The sequence below is a fragment of the Drosophila arizonae genome, chromosome 6, assembly GCF_054131065.1.
Source record: "Drosophila arizonae isolate 15081-1271.41 chromosome 6, UAZ_ARI_1.0, whole genome shotgun sequence".
NCBI classification, from domain to species: Eukaryota; Metazoa; Arthropoda; class Insecta; order Diptera; family Drosophilidae; genus Drosophila; species Drosophila arizonae.
In genome coordinates, this window is record NC_142926.1 from 1,217,485 (window position 1) to 1,231,392 (window position 13,908).

The 13,908-nt window shown below is 36.3% G+C and overlaps 2 protein-coding genes across 7 annotated transcripts; one reads left to right on the forward strand and one right to left on the reverse strand.

Moving 5' to 3' along the window:
- Positions 1-187: 187 nt before the first annotated feature.
- On the forward strand, positions 188-11,494 carry Kif3C (Kinesin family member 3C). Of its 5 annotated transcripts, none has more exons than XR_016270794.1 (8): positions 188-512; positions 717-855; positions 3,769-3,993; positions 4,070-4,693; positions 6,027-6,832; positions 7,509-7,719; positions 7,777-7,905; positions 7,993-8,133. XR_016270794.1 is itself a non-coding variant. In XM_089472824.1 (8 exons), the coding sequence occupies exons 2-8, from the start codon at positions 751-753 to the stop codon at positions 8,133-8,135; spliced, it is 2,238 nt and encodes a 745-aa protein (XP_089328950.1). In that variant the 5' UTR covers positions 201-512; positions 717-750; the 3' UTR covers positions 8,136-11,494. The 5 variants fall into 5 exon arrangements, 4 of the variants coding, with proteins under 4 accessions (XP_089328950.1, XP_089328951.1, XP_089328953.1 ...); XM_089472824.1 differs by having other exon boundaries at positions 201-512; positions 7,782-7,905; positions 7,993-11,494; XM_089472825.1 differs by having other exon boundaries at positions 202-512; positions 717-846; positions 7,782-7,905; positions 7,993-11,494.
- pho (pleiohomeotic) lies at positions 10,169-13,746 on the reverse strand. 2 transcript variants are annotated; one of them, XM_089472828.1, is made up of 7 exons: positions 13,729-13,746; positions 13,101-13,328; positions 11,966-12,101; positions 11,179-11,891; positions 10,771-11,110; positions 10,583-10,702; positions 10,169-10,520 (listed from the first exon to the last, which is right to left on the reverse strand). In XM_089472828.1, exons 2-7 carry the CDS (start codon positions 13,195-13,197, stop codon positions 10,370-10,372), a joined length of 1,557 nt encoding a protein of 518 aa, XP_089328954.1. In that variant the 5' UTR covers positions 13,198-13,328; positions 13,729-13,746; the 3' UTR covers positions 10,169-10,369. The 2 variants fall into 2 exon arrangements, with proteins under 2 accessions (XP_089328954.1, XP_017869254.1); XM_018013765.2 differs by lacking the exon at positions 13,729-13,746 and adding an exon at positions 13,523-13,722.
- Positions 13,747-13,908: the final 162 nt, after the last annotated feature.

A 13,908-nucleotide genomic window follows, 5' to 3' on the forward strand; every position in this document is an offset into this window, starting at 1 on the left:
GCGCTAAAGCTCTACCCACTCGTTCAGGCAGAAGGTTGACTAAGCCATTATTATCGAAACACCGATTAAAATCGATGCTTGTTGTAAGATGAGGGTGGGGAAACCTTTTCAAATACAAGGCGTTTTTCTCAGATAATTCCATATTATATATATATATATATATATATATATATATATATATATTTTAATTTTAATTAATTATTTTAATTAATTATAGTTTCTTAATTTACCCACATGAGAGTTTCCCAAGTAAGAAGATCGCGGAACGAGCGAACGAATATACTCTTTTTACACTTTGTGTACGGGTATCAAAATATTGGTTGAAGTTCAAAGTATTGCAATCAATAGCCAGTTAGTATCGACCGTCTGCTCCACATTAGCGGTAACAAACAAAAATAGAGTCCTACAAAAAGGTATCGAAAGCAAACAAATAAAGAGTAATGGGTGAAAATGTAAAGGTGATTGTTCGCTGTCGGCCAATGAATCAAAAGGAAATCGACAGCAAATGTGATGTACGTTACATGACTAAAAATTGTAATTATATTTTTGCATTTATTTCTTTTTTATTAATTATTTTAAATTTGGTAATATATCTAAAATATAAAGAATCTTAAAAAAAAAAGAAAAAGAAGAAAATATATATACTAGTCGACCCGGCGAACTTCGTACCGCCCAACAGTCTCTGTATATATAAAACAAAGTCGGGTTTGTTACAGCACTCATAGCTCGAGATCTGCTGGACAAATTTTCATGGTTTTTGATTTGTTGGATTTGTCTCCGCCCCGGATAGCAGAATATATCTTAAAAATACTCTTTAATTTCGGAACTGTCAGCGCGTTGCAAAAGGTGATTGAGGTGATTATAGTTGCAACGGGCATCCGCGTTCGGAGTCCTCGCATAAAGTTAATTTTTAACAAGTAAGAAGGCTCCAGTCGAGACTGCTCGACTAGGAGATAGCCTGAACCCTCTAAGCTAATATTCTAATCATTCTGCACTTCTTTTATACACATACATACACATGCATCCTCACGCACGCATAAGCCTGCGCTCTGCTAACTGCGCAGTAAGCAGCGACTGCGCTTGGGCTGCGCTGCAGTGTGGGCAATATTATGAGAATTTATTTGTTGAACAATCTTTTGTAGACGTACGATCTTAATGAAAATCTTTCAGAGCGTAATCATATGATGAATATGTGAGTACATTCCAAAGCACAAGTCTCTAGTACTTGAAATGCGTTTTTTACAAATTGGGAGAGAAGGGGGCGTGGTATCAAAAATCTGTAAATTACAAAATCTTTGTATCGATTAACTTTATATACAACGCAAATTTGAAGACTCCAGGTCTAAATGTTCAAATTAGGCTAAAAAAAACAAAATCAATTTTTCGATTATTCTCGATAAAAAGTTATCGGACGATTTATCGAAAAAATAAAGCAAACTCGTACTGCGTATGGTACTCACGAGTATGCATGCCAAATTTCAGCTCTCTAGCTCTTATAACTTCTGAGATCGACGCACTCATACGGACGGACGGACGGACGGACAGACGGAAGAATATATATACTTTGTGGGGTCTGCCACGCCTCCTTCTGCCCGTTACATACTTTTTCACAAAACCATTATACCCTGATTTCCCATTTTCAATGGGTTCAGGGTATAAAAATTTATAAGGTTCGTTTGGCATTGGTAGCAGTTAGCCGAATTTGTGGTAAGCTTGGCATTTTATTTTGAATGTGGAATTAAATTGTTGACCATTTGCAACAGTATTTTCAACTATTTCCGTTGCTCCAAACGATGTCATTTGAAAACAAGAATTCAATTTTCGCATTGACTGCAAAAACAGCGAAGAATCTGGATCAGTTCCAATAAGGAGCCATGCAATGGTTCCGGCGGGGTTTCAATTTCTGGGAGTTTTACTTTTCCTGATGAGCAGCACATCCCGATCGGCTCATTTTTAAATTTAAGGGCATGGCAGTGCGGGCATTCCTTGTCCAATGTACCAATGACCACTTTGGAATGTGCTGTAAATGCTCGATTTACTTGTTGACGTTGTCGGTCAATTCCTCTACGGCTGTTGACTACGAACCTGCGCGCTTATTGGCTTCGCTCTAATTGGCTTTGCTGGTTTCGCTCATCTCGTGCCTCTTGCAATTGTGATGCACGTAACTGAGTCATGCTTACACGGACATCTGCATTGCTTTGTTGCCTTTCTTCATCTGATCTTTGTGCTGTTCTGTCCTGCATGCCTCTAGATCAATTTTCTCATTTTGCCCCCTTGCGTTTTCGTGGCATTGTTGTCTGCTAATCAAACATAAATTAATCAAGTTGAAAAACTGTTTGGTGATAAAAAGTAACATAATATTGTATTCGATTGCTCATTATTTGGCTTACCTCTGCATGTATATTTATTAATCACGTTTACATATTAATAAAATATGCATGAATAGTTGTTTATGAGAGCATGAAGTCATTTGGAAACAGGCATTGTATTTTTGAGTGTTCGCTAGAAAATGTCGTGATTCTAGTGTTACGCCATTAAGTAGGGAACGCAACGGCTCTGTGGCGGGACGACTAATGGTAAAGCCACTTTACAACAAAGGCAGGGGCGTTTCACCAGCAAAGTTCAATGCGCCACAATGCTGGTAAACAACGTCCATTGAACCAATGCAAACTAAACGATACAAGCTGTAGTCAATGGTGCAATCATATCGAAGCGCTGCTCGACTTAAATCAATCCTTGAACCATTTCTTATTGCCGTTTCACGGGCAACCTCTCTTCGAATTAAAGCCCTTCTTTGCTGCATACTAACGCGGCGCTCTGCTCGGGCGATTTCTCGTTCTTCGTCAAATAATTGACTCGCGATGTTCCGTTGCCTGATTGCATTATGGGAAAAATTAGCTCCTCTATGACGCGGCATTTTTATACCATGAACCCATTGTCAGGCAGAAAGAGGCGTGGCAGACCCCACATAGTATATATGTATATTCTTGATAAGGGCGACGAGCTGAGTCGACTTGGCCCTGTTCGTCTGTCTGTCCGTCCGTATGCTTGAACGCGTCGATCTCAGAGACTAGAGACTTGAAATTTTTTCCTAGGTCCGTGTACATCACGCGCATATCAAGTTTTTCTCTAAATATCGATGACTATTCCCGATATTTTATTATCGATTAAAACCCTTATCGAAAGCTAGTTATTTAATTATATCTCCACCTTGAGAGCAAGAGTCTCCAAATTTTGTTTTTGTCAAAATTTACCCTCCACCCCCTATATTCACCCCCTCACCCACATATTTGTAAAAGGCGTATTTCAAATACTATAGAATTGTGCTATAATCCTAATCTGAAAGTTTCATGAAGAACGTACATCCACATGAAAAGTTATTGAACAATTAGGTTCCCATAGTAAACCACCACCGCAGCCAATGCGTGTTTATACATGCGTGCGTATGGCTGTGTGTGTGCGTGTGTGTGTGCATATGCGAATAATATTTGAAATATCAGTTGCTCGAAGGGTTCAGGGGATCTTGTTCTTGTTCTTACTTGTTGTGTACAAATTTATCTGTAGTAATTATTTTTAATTATTATCATATAAATTATTTAATATAAATAATAATTAAAAATATATTTTTAATAATTAATCAAAAAATAATTCTTATTTTTTTAATATTTACTATAAAAATTATAATCATTACGGTCCCTGATATAAGTTATAGATCTAAAGGAGGAGGTTAGCTACTCGAAAAATTAATACTTTTTTCAATTTGTAAAGACTATTTTAGAGACTGGAGACTACACTGTTGCGGTTGTAAATCCCTTGGTTCGCAGTGCACCGAAAAAAATATTTCAGTTCGACAGCGTGTATGATGGTCTCTCAAAGACGGACACGATCTACAACGATATGTGCTACTCTTTGGTGGAGAGCACTTTGGAGGGCTACAATGGAACCATATTTGCGTATGGCCAGACAGGATGTGGCAAAACACATACTATGCAGGTAATTTTACTCTATAAGAACATATTTCTCTCCTGCACTCCCTCTCTTACTTTTCAACGCTTTTGTAATTCATCAGGGTGAAGGATATTCGGGAGCCGTCGATAACTGCGGCATCATACAGAGATGCTTCGATCATATATTTGAAACGATCTCAATAGCAACGAGCGTTAGGTATTTGGCTTTAGTGAGCTATTTGGAGATTTATAATGAGAATATAAGAGATCTGTTAAGCGCGAATGAATCGATTGGGATAAGGAATCATGTGCTGAAGGATATACCAGGCGTGGGTGTTATAGTACCAACGTTAACTAGTCAAGCTGTGATGAATGCAACCGATTGTTATAACTGGCTAAATGTCGGCAACAAAAATCGAATAACAGCCGCAACATTAATGAACGAGAAGAGCTCTCGATCTCACACAATATTCACAATAAGTCTGGAGCAAATTCAGGAATCATCGACAGTGGGCGACTCGCCAGGGACACCAGTTATCGGAGGAATACGTAGGGGCAAACTGAATCTGGTCGACTTAGCCGGTTCCGAAAGGCAGTGTAAGACTGGAGCATTCGGAGAGCGGTTGAAGGAGGCGACAAAGATCAATTTATCACTATCCGCATTGGGAAATGTGATATCAGCCCTAGTTGACGGTAAAACAAAACATGTACCATACAGAGACTCCAAGCTGACGCGTTTACTGCAGGTGTGTTTAAACTGTGTATACTGAAAACACAGTGTGAGCCTACAAGAGCTTGTGTACAGCAGTTTTTTATACCCTGAACCCATTGAAAATGGGAAATCAGGGTATATTGGTTCTGTTAAATGTATGTAACAGGCAGAAGAAGGAGTGGTAGACCCCATAAAGTATATATATTCTTGGTCAGGGCGACGATCTGAGTCGATTTGGCCCTGTCCGTATGTTTAAACGCGTCGATCTCAGAAGATACAAGAGCTAGAGACTTGAATTTTTTTTTAATTTTTCCTAGGTCCGTGTATAGCACGAGCATATAGAGCTTTGCTTATTATCGATAACTTTCCCCGTTATTTTCTAATCGATTAAAAACGTTATCGTTATACCACTCTCTTTTATGTATACTTATATGCATTTTATACAATTTCGGTTTTTGTCAAAATTTATCCCCCACTTATAATTCACCCCCTTTTCTTACGTTCTTACTTGTTTTTTTAAATGACCTTATATATGACGCGGATATCGAGTTTGCTTTTAAAATTCGATAAATCATTCCGTTATGTTTTTATCGAATAAAAGCAAGTTCAAGTCAAATGCCAGTATGACCAGAGATAGTGGTCAGTGGTATAGCTAATTGTGAATGATTTTAAATTTTTTTAAATTTGTTAAATATTTAATAAAATATCTAGATGATTTTCTGAAAGTTTCATTAAATCCCGTTAAGTCAATCAACGTTAAAAAATAATAAATTATTTGGCCAATTAATAAACGCACGTGCAGCAGCTTCAACAGTCTTCGTATACGTGTGCACACATGCATTCAAACTTCTTCTAGAACAAATTTTAGAATCTGCTAGATGGCGCAGCACCAGTGAAATTATTTTAGTTTTGCCAACGGACCTTCGAAAGTAGGTGGCCTAGTGAGTAGCGGCGTGACACTCGATCGAGAAGTCGCGGGTTCAAATCCAGAGCCTGCAACTGATGTTAATTTTTTTAATTATTTCCAAATATTTATATATTTTATTAAATGAGTTTTCTATTTCATTTATATTTTTAAATGGGCATTTTTATTAGTTTAGTTCATGGTAGTATCTAGCTCAACACTTTCGACTAGAGTTTTCTTACTTGTTTAAAACTATTTTTCCACGGCGCTTCAGAATAATGAAACATTGCACTTGAAGTGTCTAACAGATTTCTTGCATTAAAGCATGGTACTATTTAGGTTTGTAGATATCACAAATTGAAGAATCGTTCAGCATTACGATAGTCTTCATGCACTTTCGAGCTCATCAAAAATCAGTAGAAAATGCAAATTTTGTTGAATAGTGTAATCGATATTATTTCAGGATTCCTTAGGAGGTAACACAAAGACGTTGATGATTGCATGCATTTCACCGGCTGCAAGCAACTACGACGAGACATTGTCTACGCTGCGGTATGCCTGTCGAGCGAAGAACATATCGAATGCGCCTCGAATCAATGAGGATCCGAAGGATGCTCAATTAAGAAAGTATCAAGAGGAGATCCTCAATTTGAAGCGTATGCTCGATGAGAGCCAGCAACATGAAAGTGTTGTACTGCATAAGTTTGTTGAGGACAACAATAAGCAGAAGGAGCTTTGGTTGGAAGAGGCTAAAGTCAAGGTGCGACAGCAGATGATCGACGAGGTGAAGGATATCCCGCCAGTTGCAAAAAGTGAACAATCAAACGAAGCCATCAATGAAGACATCAACGAAGACTTTCAGTTGCATGCACGCAAACGAATCGATCTAATCAAACAGGCTCTGATAGGTGGCGAAAGAGTTGACGACCTGCAACTCCAGGAGCGTCATCGAATGCGTAAATTGGAGGCAAAGAGACATTTGAGTGCCATTGCCCATGCTTTGAGTCGTGTGGAGAGTGAGGATCGGGATCTGCTCCAAGGTCACTACGCCAGCATTCAGCAGGAAATCAATATGAAAAACGAACGCATCAAGAAGTATGCCCAGAAGATCAAGATGCTCGAACGTGAAGTCTCTGATCTGAACTCAGAATTTCAAATGGATCGTGAGGATTACTTAGACGAAATTCGGCAACTAGGTCGACACTTAAAGTTCTATCAACTTCTCTTTTGCAAAGCGCAACCGATTCTAAGAAAAACTGGGCGAAACTGGTAACAAAAAATTGTGTTTTCCAGTTTTACTGAACTGTACATTTTATTATAGTCTGAACCTATAGAAAATGGGAAATCAGGGTATAATGGCTCTGTTTAATGTATATAACAGTCAGAAGGAGGCGTGGCAGACGCCTTAAAGCATATATATTCGTCATCAGTCGATTTTGCCCTGTCCATCTGTCCGTATGTTTGAACGCCTCGATCTCAGAAGATATAAGAGTTAGAGACTTGAAATTTTTTCCTAAGTCTGTGTCTATAACTTGTCGATAACTTGTCCCGTTATTTTGTTACCAATTAAAACCATTATAGAAAATCAGTAATACATTTTTATCTGGTGCATCTTTAATGTAGATTCATATTGTTATATACACCCCTCACCAATAAATCTGTAAAATTACTAGATACTTGAGATTTGGCAATTGAACTCATATTAATGTTATCACCATCTGAAAGCTTCATAAAGATAGTCCAGCAAAAATGTTATTATGCAATTAAGTTCCCGTAGTAAGACCACACTGCAATCAATCCAATAGCATTACGATGTGTGTTTATGCCTATCGTGCGTATGCCTATCCTTGTGCTGTTTCTTGTGTCAGCAGAAAAGAGCTTAGGGGATCTCATAGTCGAGCAATCTCGACTAGAGCTTTCTTACTTGTTCTCTTATTCTGTTCAGGAATGCGGAACATATATTGGAAAACTCGCTTTGGAATGATGATCTCAAGACCTGGAAACTACCCAATGATATTGAAAACAATCTCAAATTACCACCAGCCAATCTTAGATCTCCATTTCACAAACAAAACGTAATTGACAACAAAAACTTGAATTTCCATTTAGAAGATGTTTACAATAGACGAGACTCTATTGAATTTGAAGACAGTGCAGTAAGTATATATATATATGTATAAATTTATTTATTTATTTATTAATTTATTTATAAGTATAGGTTATCAGCGAGGAATCGCCTGAAACATATAAGGTGAACATAGTAAAAAACTACTTTCGGCCCAATCGTAAAAACAATTATCATTGGCTAGAAAGAATCAAAAGCTCGCAGACATACGTTCATGGTGAGTATCAAAAAATATGATAACTACATATTTAAATAAGTACATAAATATAAATAAAATATATAATAATATCTTAAAATTTTATAGATTTCAAGTTACGCCGAAATACTCCATTGTCAATCAACGAGTTACAGACGTCGTATCATCAAAAAAATTTACAATTAAGACCAGCTTTTAGCCTAAAGGAAAATCCGAAAACGACGCACGAAGAATTAGATAAAACAAGCTGAAACCTTATTTTCTTATACGGCTCTGAATACACTAACAAAATAGTAATAAATAAATAAAACAAGTAAGAAGTCAGTCGAGACTGCTCGACTAGGAGATACCCTGAACCCTCTAATCTGATATTCTCTGCTAACTGCGCAGTAAGCAGCGACTGCGCTTGGGCTGCGCTGTAATGTGGGCAGCATTATATGAATTTATTTGTTGAATAATTTAATTTCTAGACGTAACATCTTAATGAAACATTCAGAGCATAATCATAAGATGTAAATGTATGTACATTCCAAAGCACAAGTCTCTACTACTTGAAATGCGTTTTTTACAAATTGGGGGCGAATGGGGCGTGGTATCCAAAATCTGTAAATAACAAAATCTTTGTATCCATTAACTTTATATACAACGCAAATTTGAAGTCTCCAGGTCTAAAAGTGTTCAAATTAGGCTGAAAAAGCAATGCCGATTTTTCGATTATTTACGATAAAAAAGTTATCGGACGAGTTATCGAAAAAATATGATAAACTTGTACTGCCTATGGTATACACGAGTATGCATGCCAAATTTGAGCTCTCTGGCTCGTATATCTTCTGAGATCCTTTTGCTCATACGGACGGACGGACGGACAGACGGACAGGGCTATATCGACTCAGCTCGTCGTCCTGATCAAGAATATATATACTTTATTATATGCGATGATTCCTTCTGCCTGTTACATACTTTTCACAAAACCATTATACCCTGATTTCCCATTTTCAATGGGTTCAGGGTATAAAAATTTCAAGTCTCTAACTCTTATATCTTCTGAGATCGACGCGTTCATACATACAATGGGTTCAGGGTATAAAAAAATTAAATAAATATATATTTACAGTGGACAGCTTGAGAAATTGAAATATTTCTTCTAGATAATTTTCTGCTTATTATACCCTGAACCCATTGAAAATGGGAAATCAGGGTATAATGCTTTTGTTGAAATGTACATACATATGTAACAGGCAGAAGGAGGCGTGGCAGACCCCACAGAGTATATACATTATTGATCAGGGCGACGAGATAAGTCGATTTAGCCCTGTCCGTCTGTCTGTCGGTCCGTCGATCCGTCTGTCAGTATGTTTGAAAGTGCCGCTTTCAGAAAATGTAAGAGCTAGAGACTCCGCATATGTAGCGGACATATGGAGAACTCATTCCGCTTTTTTTTATCGACTAAAAACCTTACCGAAAATAAGTTATTTTATTATATCTCCTATATAGAGCTAGAGTCTCCAAATTTTAAATGTAGCTCATATATACTTATTGAATTTCGAATTTTATTAAAATTTAGCCCCCACCCCTTCACCAACAAATTTGTAAAAGGTGTATGTCAAATAGTATAGACTTGTGTTTTAATGTGGCTATCCACAGACGAAATTGTTACACGAACATGTTGTGTTCGTCAAATATTCGAATGTAGATAGGAGTGTTCGACCGAACATTTTGTTCGACGTTTGTATTCGCATAAAAATAGAAATGTTTCTATCTTACGGGTGTTCGTACGAACATATTCGACAATGGATTCGAGTGTTCGCACGAACATCATTTTTATAAATTTACCACAACATAGGCCAAAATGAGCCGGCTATCAAAATAAAAAGTTGCACAATAAACGCCACAATTAATGTCGTCAAAGCAAAAGTAAATTGTCTTTAAATAAACATTCATTGCCATTAAGCTCGATTTTGGTTTCTTCCGCTGGCATGTTCACAGTCCAAAATTTGTTTTAGAATGATGTTCCTGAAAATGTTCGCTTAGTTAATAGACAAACTCGGCGAACATGTTCGTGTAACAAATTCGTCTGTGGATAGCCCCTTTAGCAAATGCACGCATTTTAATGATAAAAACACAATCTTCTAAAAGTTTTATGAAGAAAGTCCATCCACTAGAAAAGTTATTAAACAATTAAGTTGCAAAGTAAGTCCATAGTACTGCCCACACTTATAGTAAATTTGTAATGTGTTTACCATTATTTCATTTCCTCGATTCGTTTCGCAATATAAACACTGCGTTTAATTTTCGTTCCATTTAATGACACTTTTCATGAGAAAATAAATGTTTCTTACCAAATAACTTAGGTACGTAGCTACATATATACATACTATGTTTTTGTTGTGCTTTAATATATATCTGCTGTATATAATATATAAAACCTTACGAATATAAGCTTACACAAGATTTTGAGTGTTCTGTTTATATACACACGAATATTTTAGTCGGCATACATTACAAATGGTGCTTGGGTTTCTGACATAGTTGTATCACGCGATTCTACTTTTATTAAGTTTGTAGAGCTTTCCCCACTGGGGCTTAGAGGCTCGTTGTTGGGGCAAATGTTATGGCGCGGATTGGCTGTATTTCGCCTGAAATTACATGAATTAAATATATATATTCGATCGATTGTTTTTATAGAAACATTACTTACTTGGCTTTTGCATGTGTTAAGATGTGGGATTTTAAATTTGTCGACTGAGCGAACTTTTTATTGCACGCATCGAACGGGCATACAAAAGGTCTATCTCCAGTATGAATTCTCACGTGCGTTCTGGTATAATAAACAATGTGTTTTAACATATAAAGTTTTTACAACGGTAGGTGGATAGGTGGTGTTACCTTAAATTAAAATCTAATGAGAAACGTTTGCCACAACCCTCGAATGTGCATTGAAATGGTTTTTCGCCCGTGTGCACTAGTTGATGCCTCTTCAGTTTTGAGCTCTCAACAAATGCCTTGCCACATTCAGCGCAGACATGAACGCGAGGTCCGTGTGTATGCAAATGTTTACGCATTGCGGATGAATCACGAAAGTATTTATGGCAGCCCTTATGTGGACAGGGGATCTTTTTATCATTGCCAAATTGTGCAAAGTCGGTGGTATCCGCTGACTCAGCCGATTCTGTTGTTATTGGGGGTGCTCCTGCTGTCCCTGGGGCTGCTGTTGCCGGTGCTGTTGCTATATATATCAAATAAATGAAAAATTATAAAGTTAACTGCATTCATCACCATGCGACTGAGTTATACCGAAAGTTACTGATGCTGATGCAGTAGTGACATCGTTATTTATATCACAATCATCATTTGGCCCTAATGATTGATTGTTATCAACCAGCAGAGTTTCTTCATTGATTAGGCGACGTCCCTGGGATATGGCTACATACGATGATATTTGTGTTTCACAACATAAATTTCTTTTTGAACTAAGATTACATTTATCTGCTGCTGCTGCTGCTGTTGCTGCTGTTGCTGCTGTTGCTGCTGATGCTGCTGCTGCTGCTGCCGTTGTTGCCCCATTCATCGAGAGAATTAATTGAGGCTGTAGTTGTAGAAATTGTTCTTGCTGCTGTTGAAAAAATAATTGATCCTGCTGTTGTTGCTGTAATACTGTTTCATTTTTTTTTATCTGTTCGGAATTTAGCACACTTTCATTGCCAATTAAATAGTCAACTTCGTCGGCATTTTGATCCGAACTGGAATACTCATCGTCCGATGTACCCGATGCCCACATTGTAACACTAAATTCGCCCTCCATTGTCTTAATTTGAACTAGTTTCTGTTCCCACCGCCGGGACTTGCCATTTCCCGACATCAGTGCCATATTTTTCCTATCCATCGGTGGTTCTGGTTGAACATTTGATCGATCTTGTCTTAAATTTTGCATGCAATTAACCAAATCTTGTGAAACACTTTCCTCCAAATGCTTTGTGCTTTCCAATGCATTATTTGCGTTCCCTTCCCTGTGCAGAAAGTTTTTAAAATACATATTATAAAATCAGAAACCGGACAGCGATCCTCTCAAAACTTTACTCACATCTTTGTTGGCGGCTTTAATAATGATTTTCCATCAAAGTGCAAACTATTATTTCGAAAATCCGTTTGGCGAAAGGAATCATGCTGCGAAACAAGCACCAATTCGCTGCTATGTCCAATGTCATCTGTCCCTAAAACTATAGAAAGAATAGAGAAAAACTGTATATATCTATATATAAGTAAATTTATTAACAATTTTCTCTCCGTTTTATTATTTATTACAATTAATTCGATAACTAAAATCAATATTGTGTAAGCAAAAATATACAAATATATATACATATATATATATAGTCGACTCTCGGTATTTCGAAATTCAAAGACTCTTAAACTACTACGAATTATTGAATGTTCGAAATATTAAATGGCTCAAAATTTTTTAGAGAAAATAATATTTTACGTACTTGTAATGTATGTACAAATTAATTAACCTTAGAACAGAACTCATTTATAAGGGTTTGGTCCGAAGCACATTGTTGCTTTTCTTCTCCCCTCCTTCTACTTTTTCAATTAATTTTGTCTTTTCAGCAATCGTCAAACTTTTATACTTTTTAGGAATCATATTTAATAAAAAATTTTAATATGTATACTAATGAAGCGATTAGTGCGGAAGCAAGCTTCAAAATGTGCCTACGTTTAATGTATAACACGCAACCAGGCACAGAAATCGTAGTTTCAGGAGAGTCCCCAAACTCAAATTCAAAATTCGTACAAACACACCACATGAGTACGAATTACCGCGTCTTAGAAAATATTTTTGATTACTTTGAATTATTGAGAAGTTCGAAATATCGCAGGCTTTAAATAACGAGAGTCGACTGTATATATACACATATAAAAAGAAAAGAAAATCCTTTTTATTTGCTCCTTCTTGTTTAAGCGTCCTACGGGTATAGCGACGGTCCTCAGGGCGTCGTTATAACCGGATTCACGATATATATATATATATATATATATATATATATATATATATATATATATATATATATATATATATATATATATATATATATATATATATATATATATATATATATATGTATATATCGTGAATCCGGTTATAACGACGCCCAGGGGACCGACGATTTTACATCGCTATATAATTATTATTTATAATATATATGTTTTTCATTTACCATTACTTAGGTTTTGAACATTTAGGGATTTGGGCAATTCTTCATCATTTTGAACTAATATACCGTAATGTTCATAGGCAAAATCATTTGTATCCATGACTGTTATCGTTCAATTGTTGTACATTGCAGGATTCTCCAAATATGTGTGTATTTATGTGTATGTACGTATATGTGTGTAATTCAGAGGTATATTCGGCAGCAGCGGATTTTGTTGCGTTCAGGCGAGGGCTGGGTGACAGACAAATAGCACATTTATATGATTTGCTCTTGGTAAATAAATTTGTTGTATATTTCACTCGTTGTTACGTTTACACATATATATATATATATGGTAAAGTATATTTTGAGATCAAGAATTATGCGTGAGCTCCAAATGATAGCATCGAAGTGAAGGAATCAAGCCCAATATCAATAAGCCGTACCCATAATTATTGTACTGGATTGCCACTTAAATAATATATTTTTTCCTAGCAATGAATATAATCAATGAATTGTATAAGATTGTTTACAACACAAATAATTAGAAACATTTCATTGTAAAATTAATTAAAAAGGAACTAAGCAGAACAAAAATGGATGCAATGAATAACTGAGAGTGTGTGCCCAATCTGTACAAATTGATAAATACCAAATTTTAATACAAACAATCCATCTAAACGCCGTATGTATATCAATACAAAATGAATCGGAAAGATAAATGACCGATTGTTGATATTCGATAAACTAATTGTTGCTACAAAATATTATCATGTATCACTGGTCAGTGCATGTATTAAGTAAAAAATGTTTATAAATGAAATAACTATGC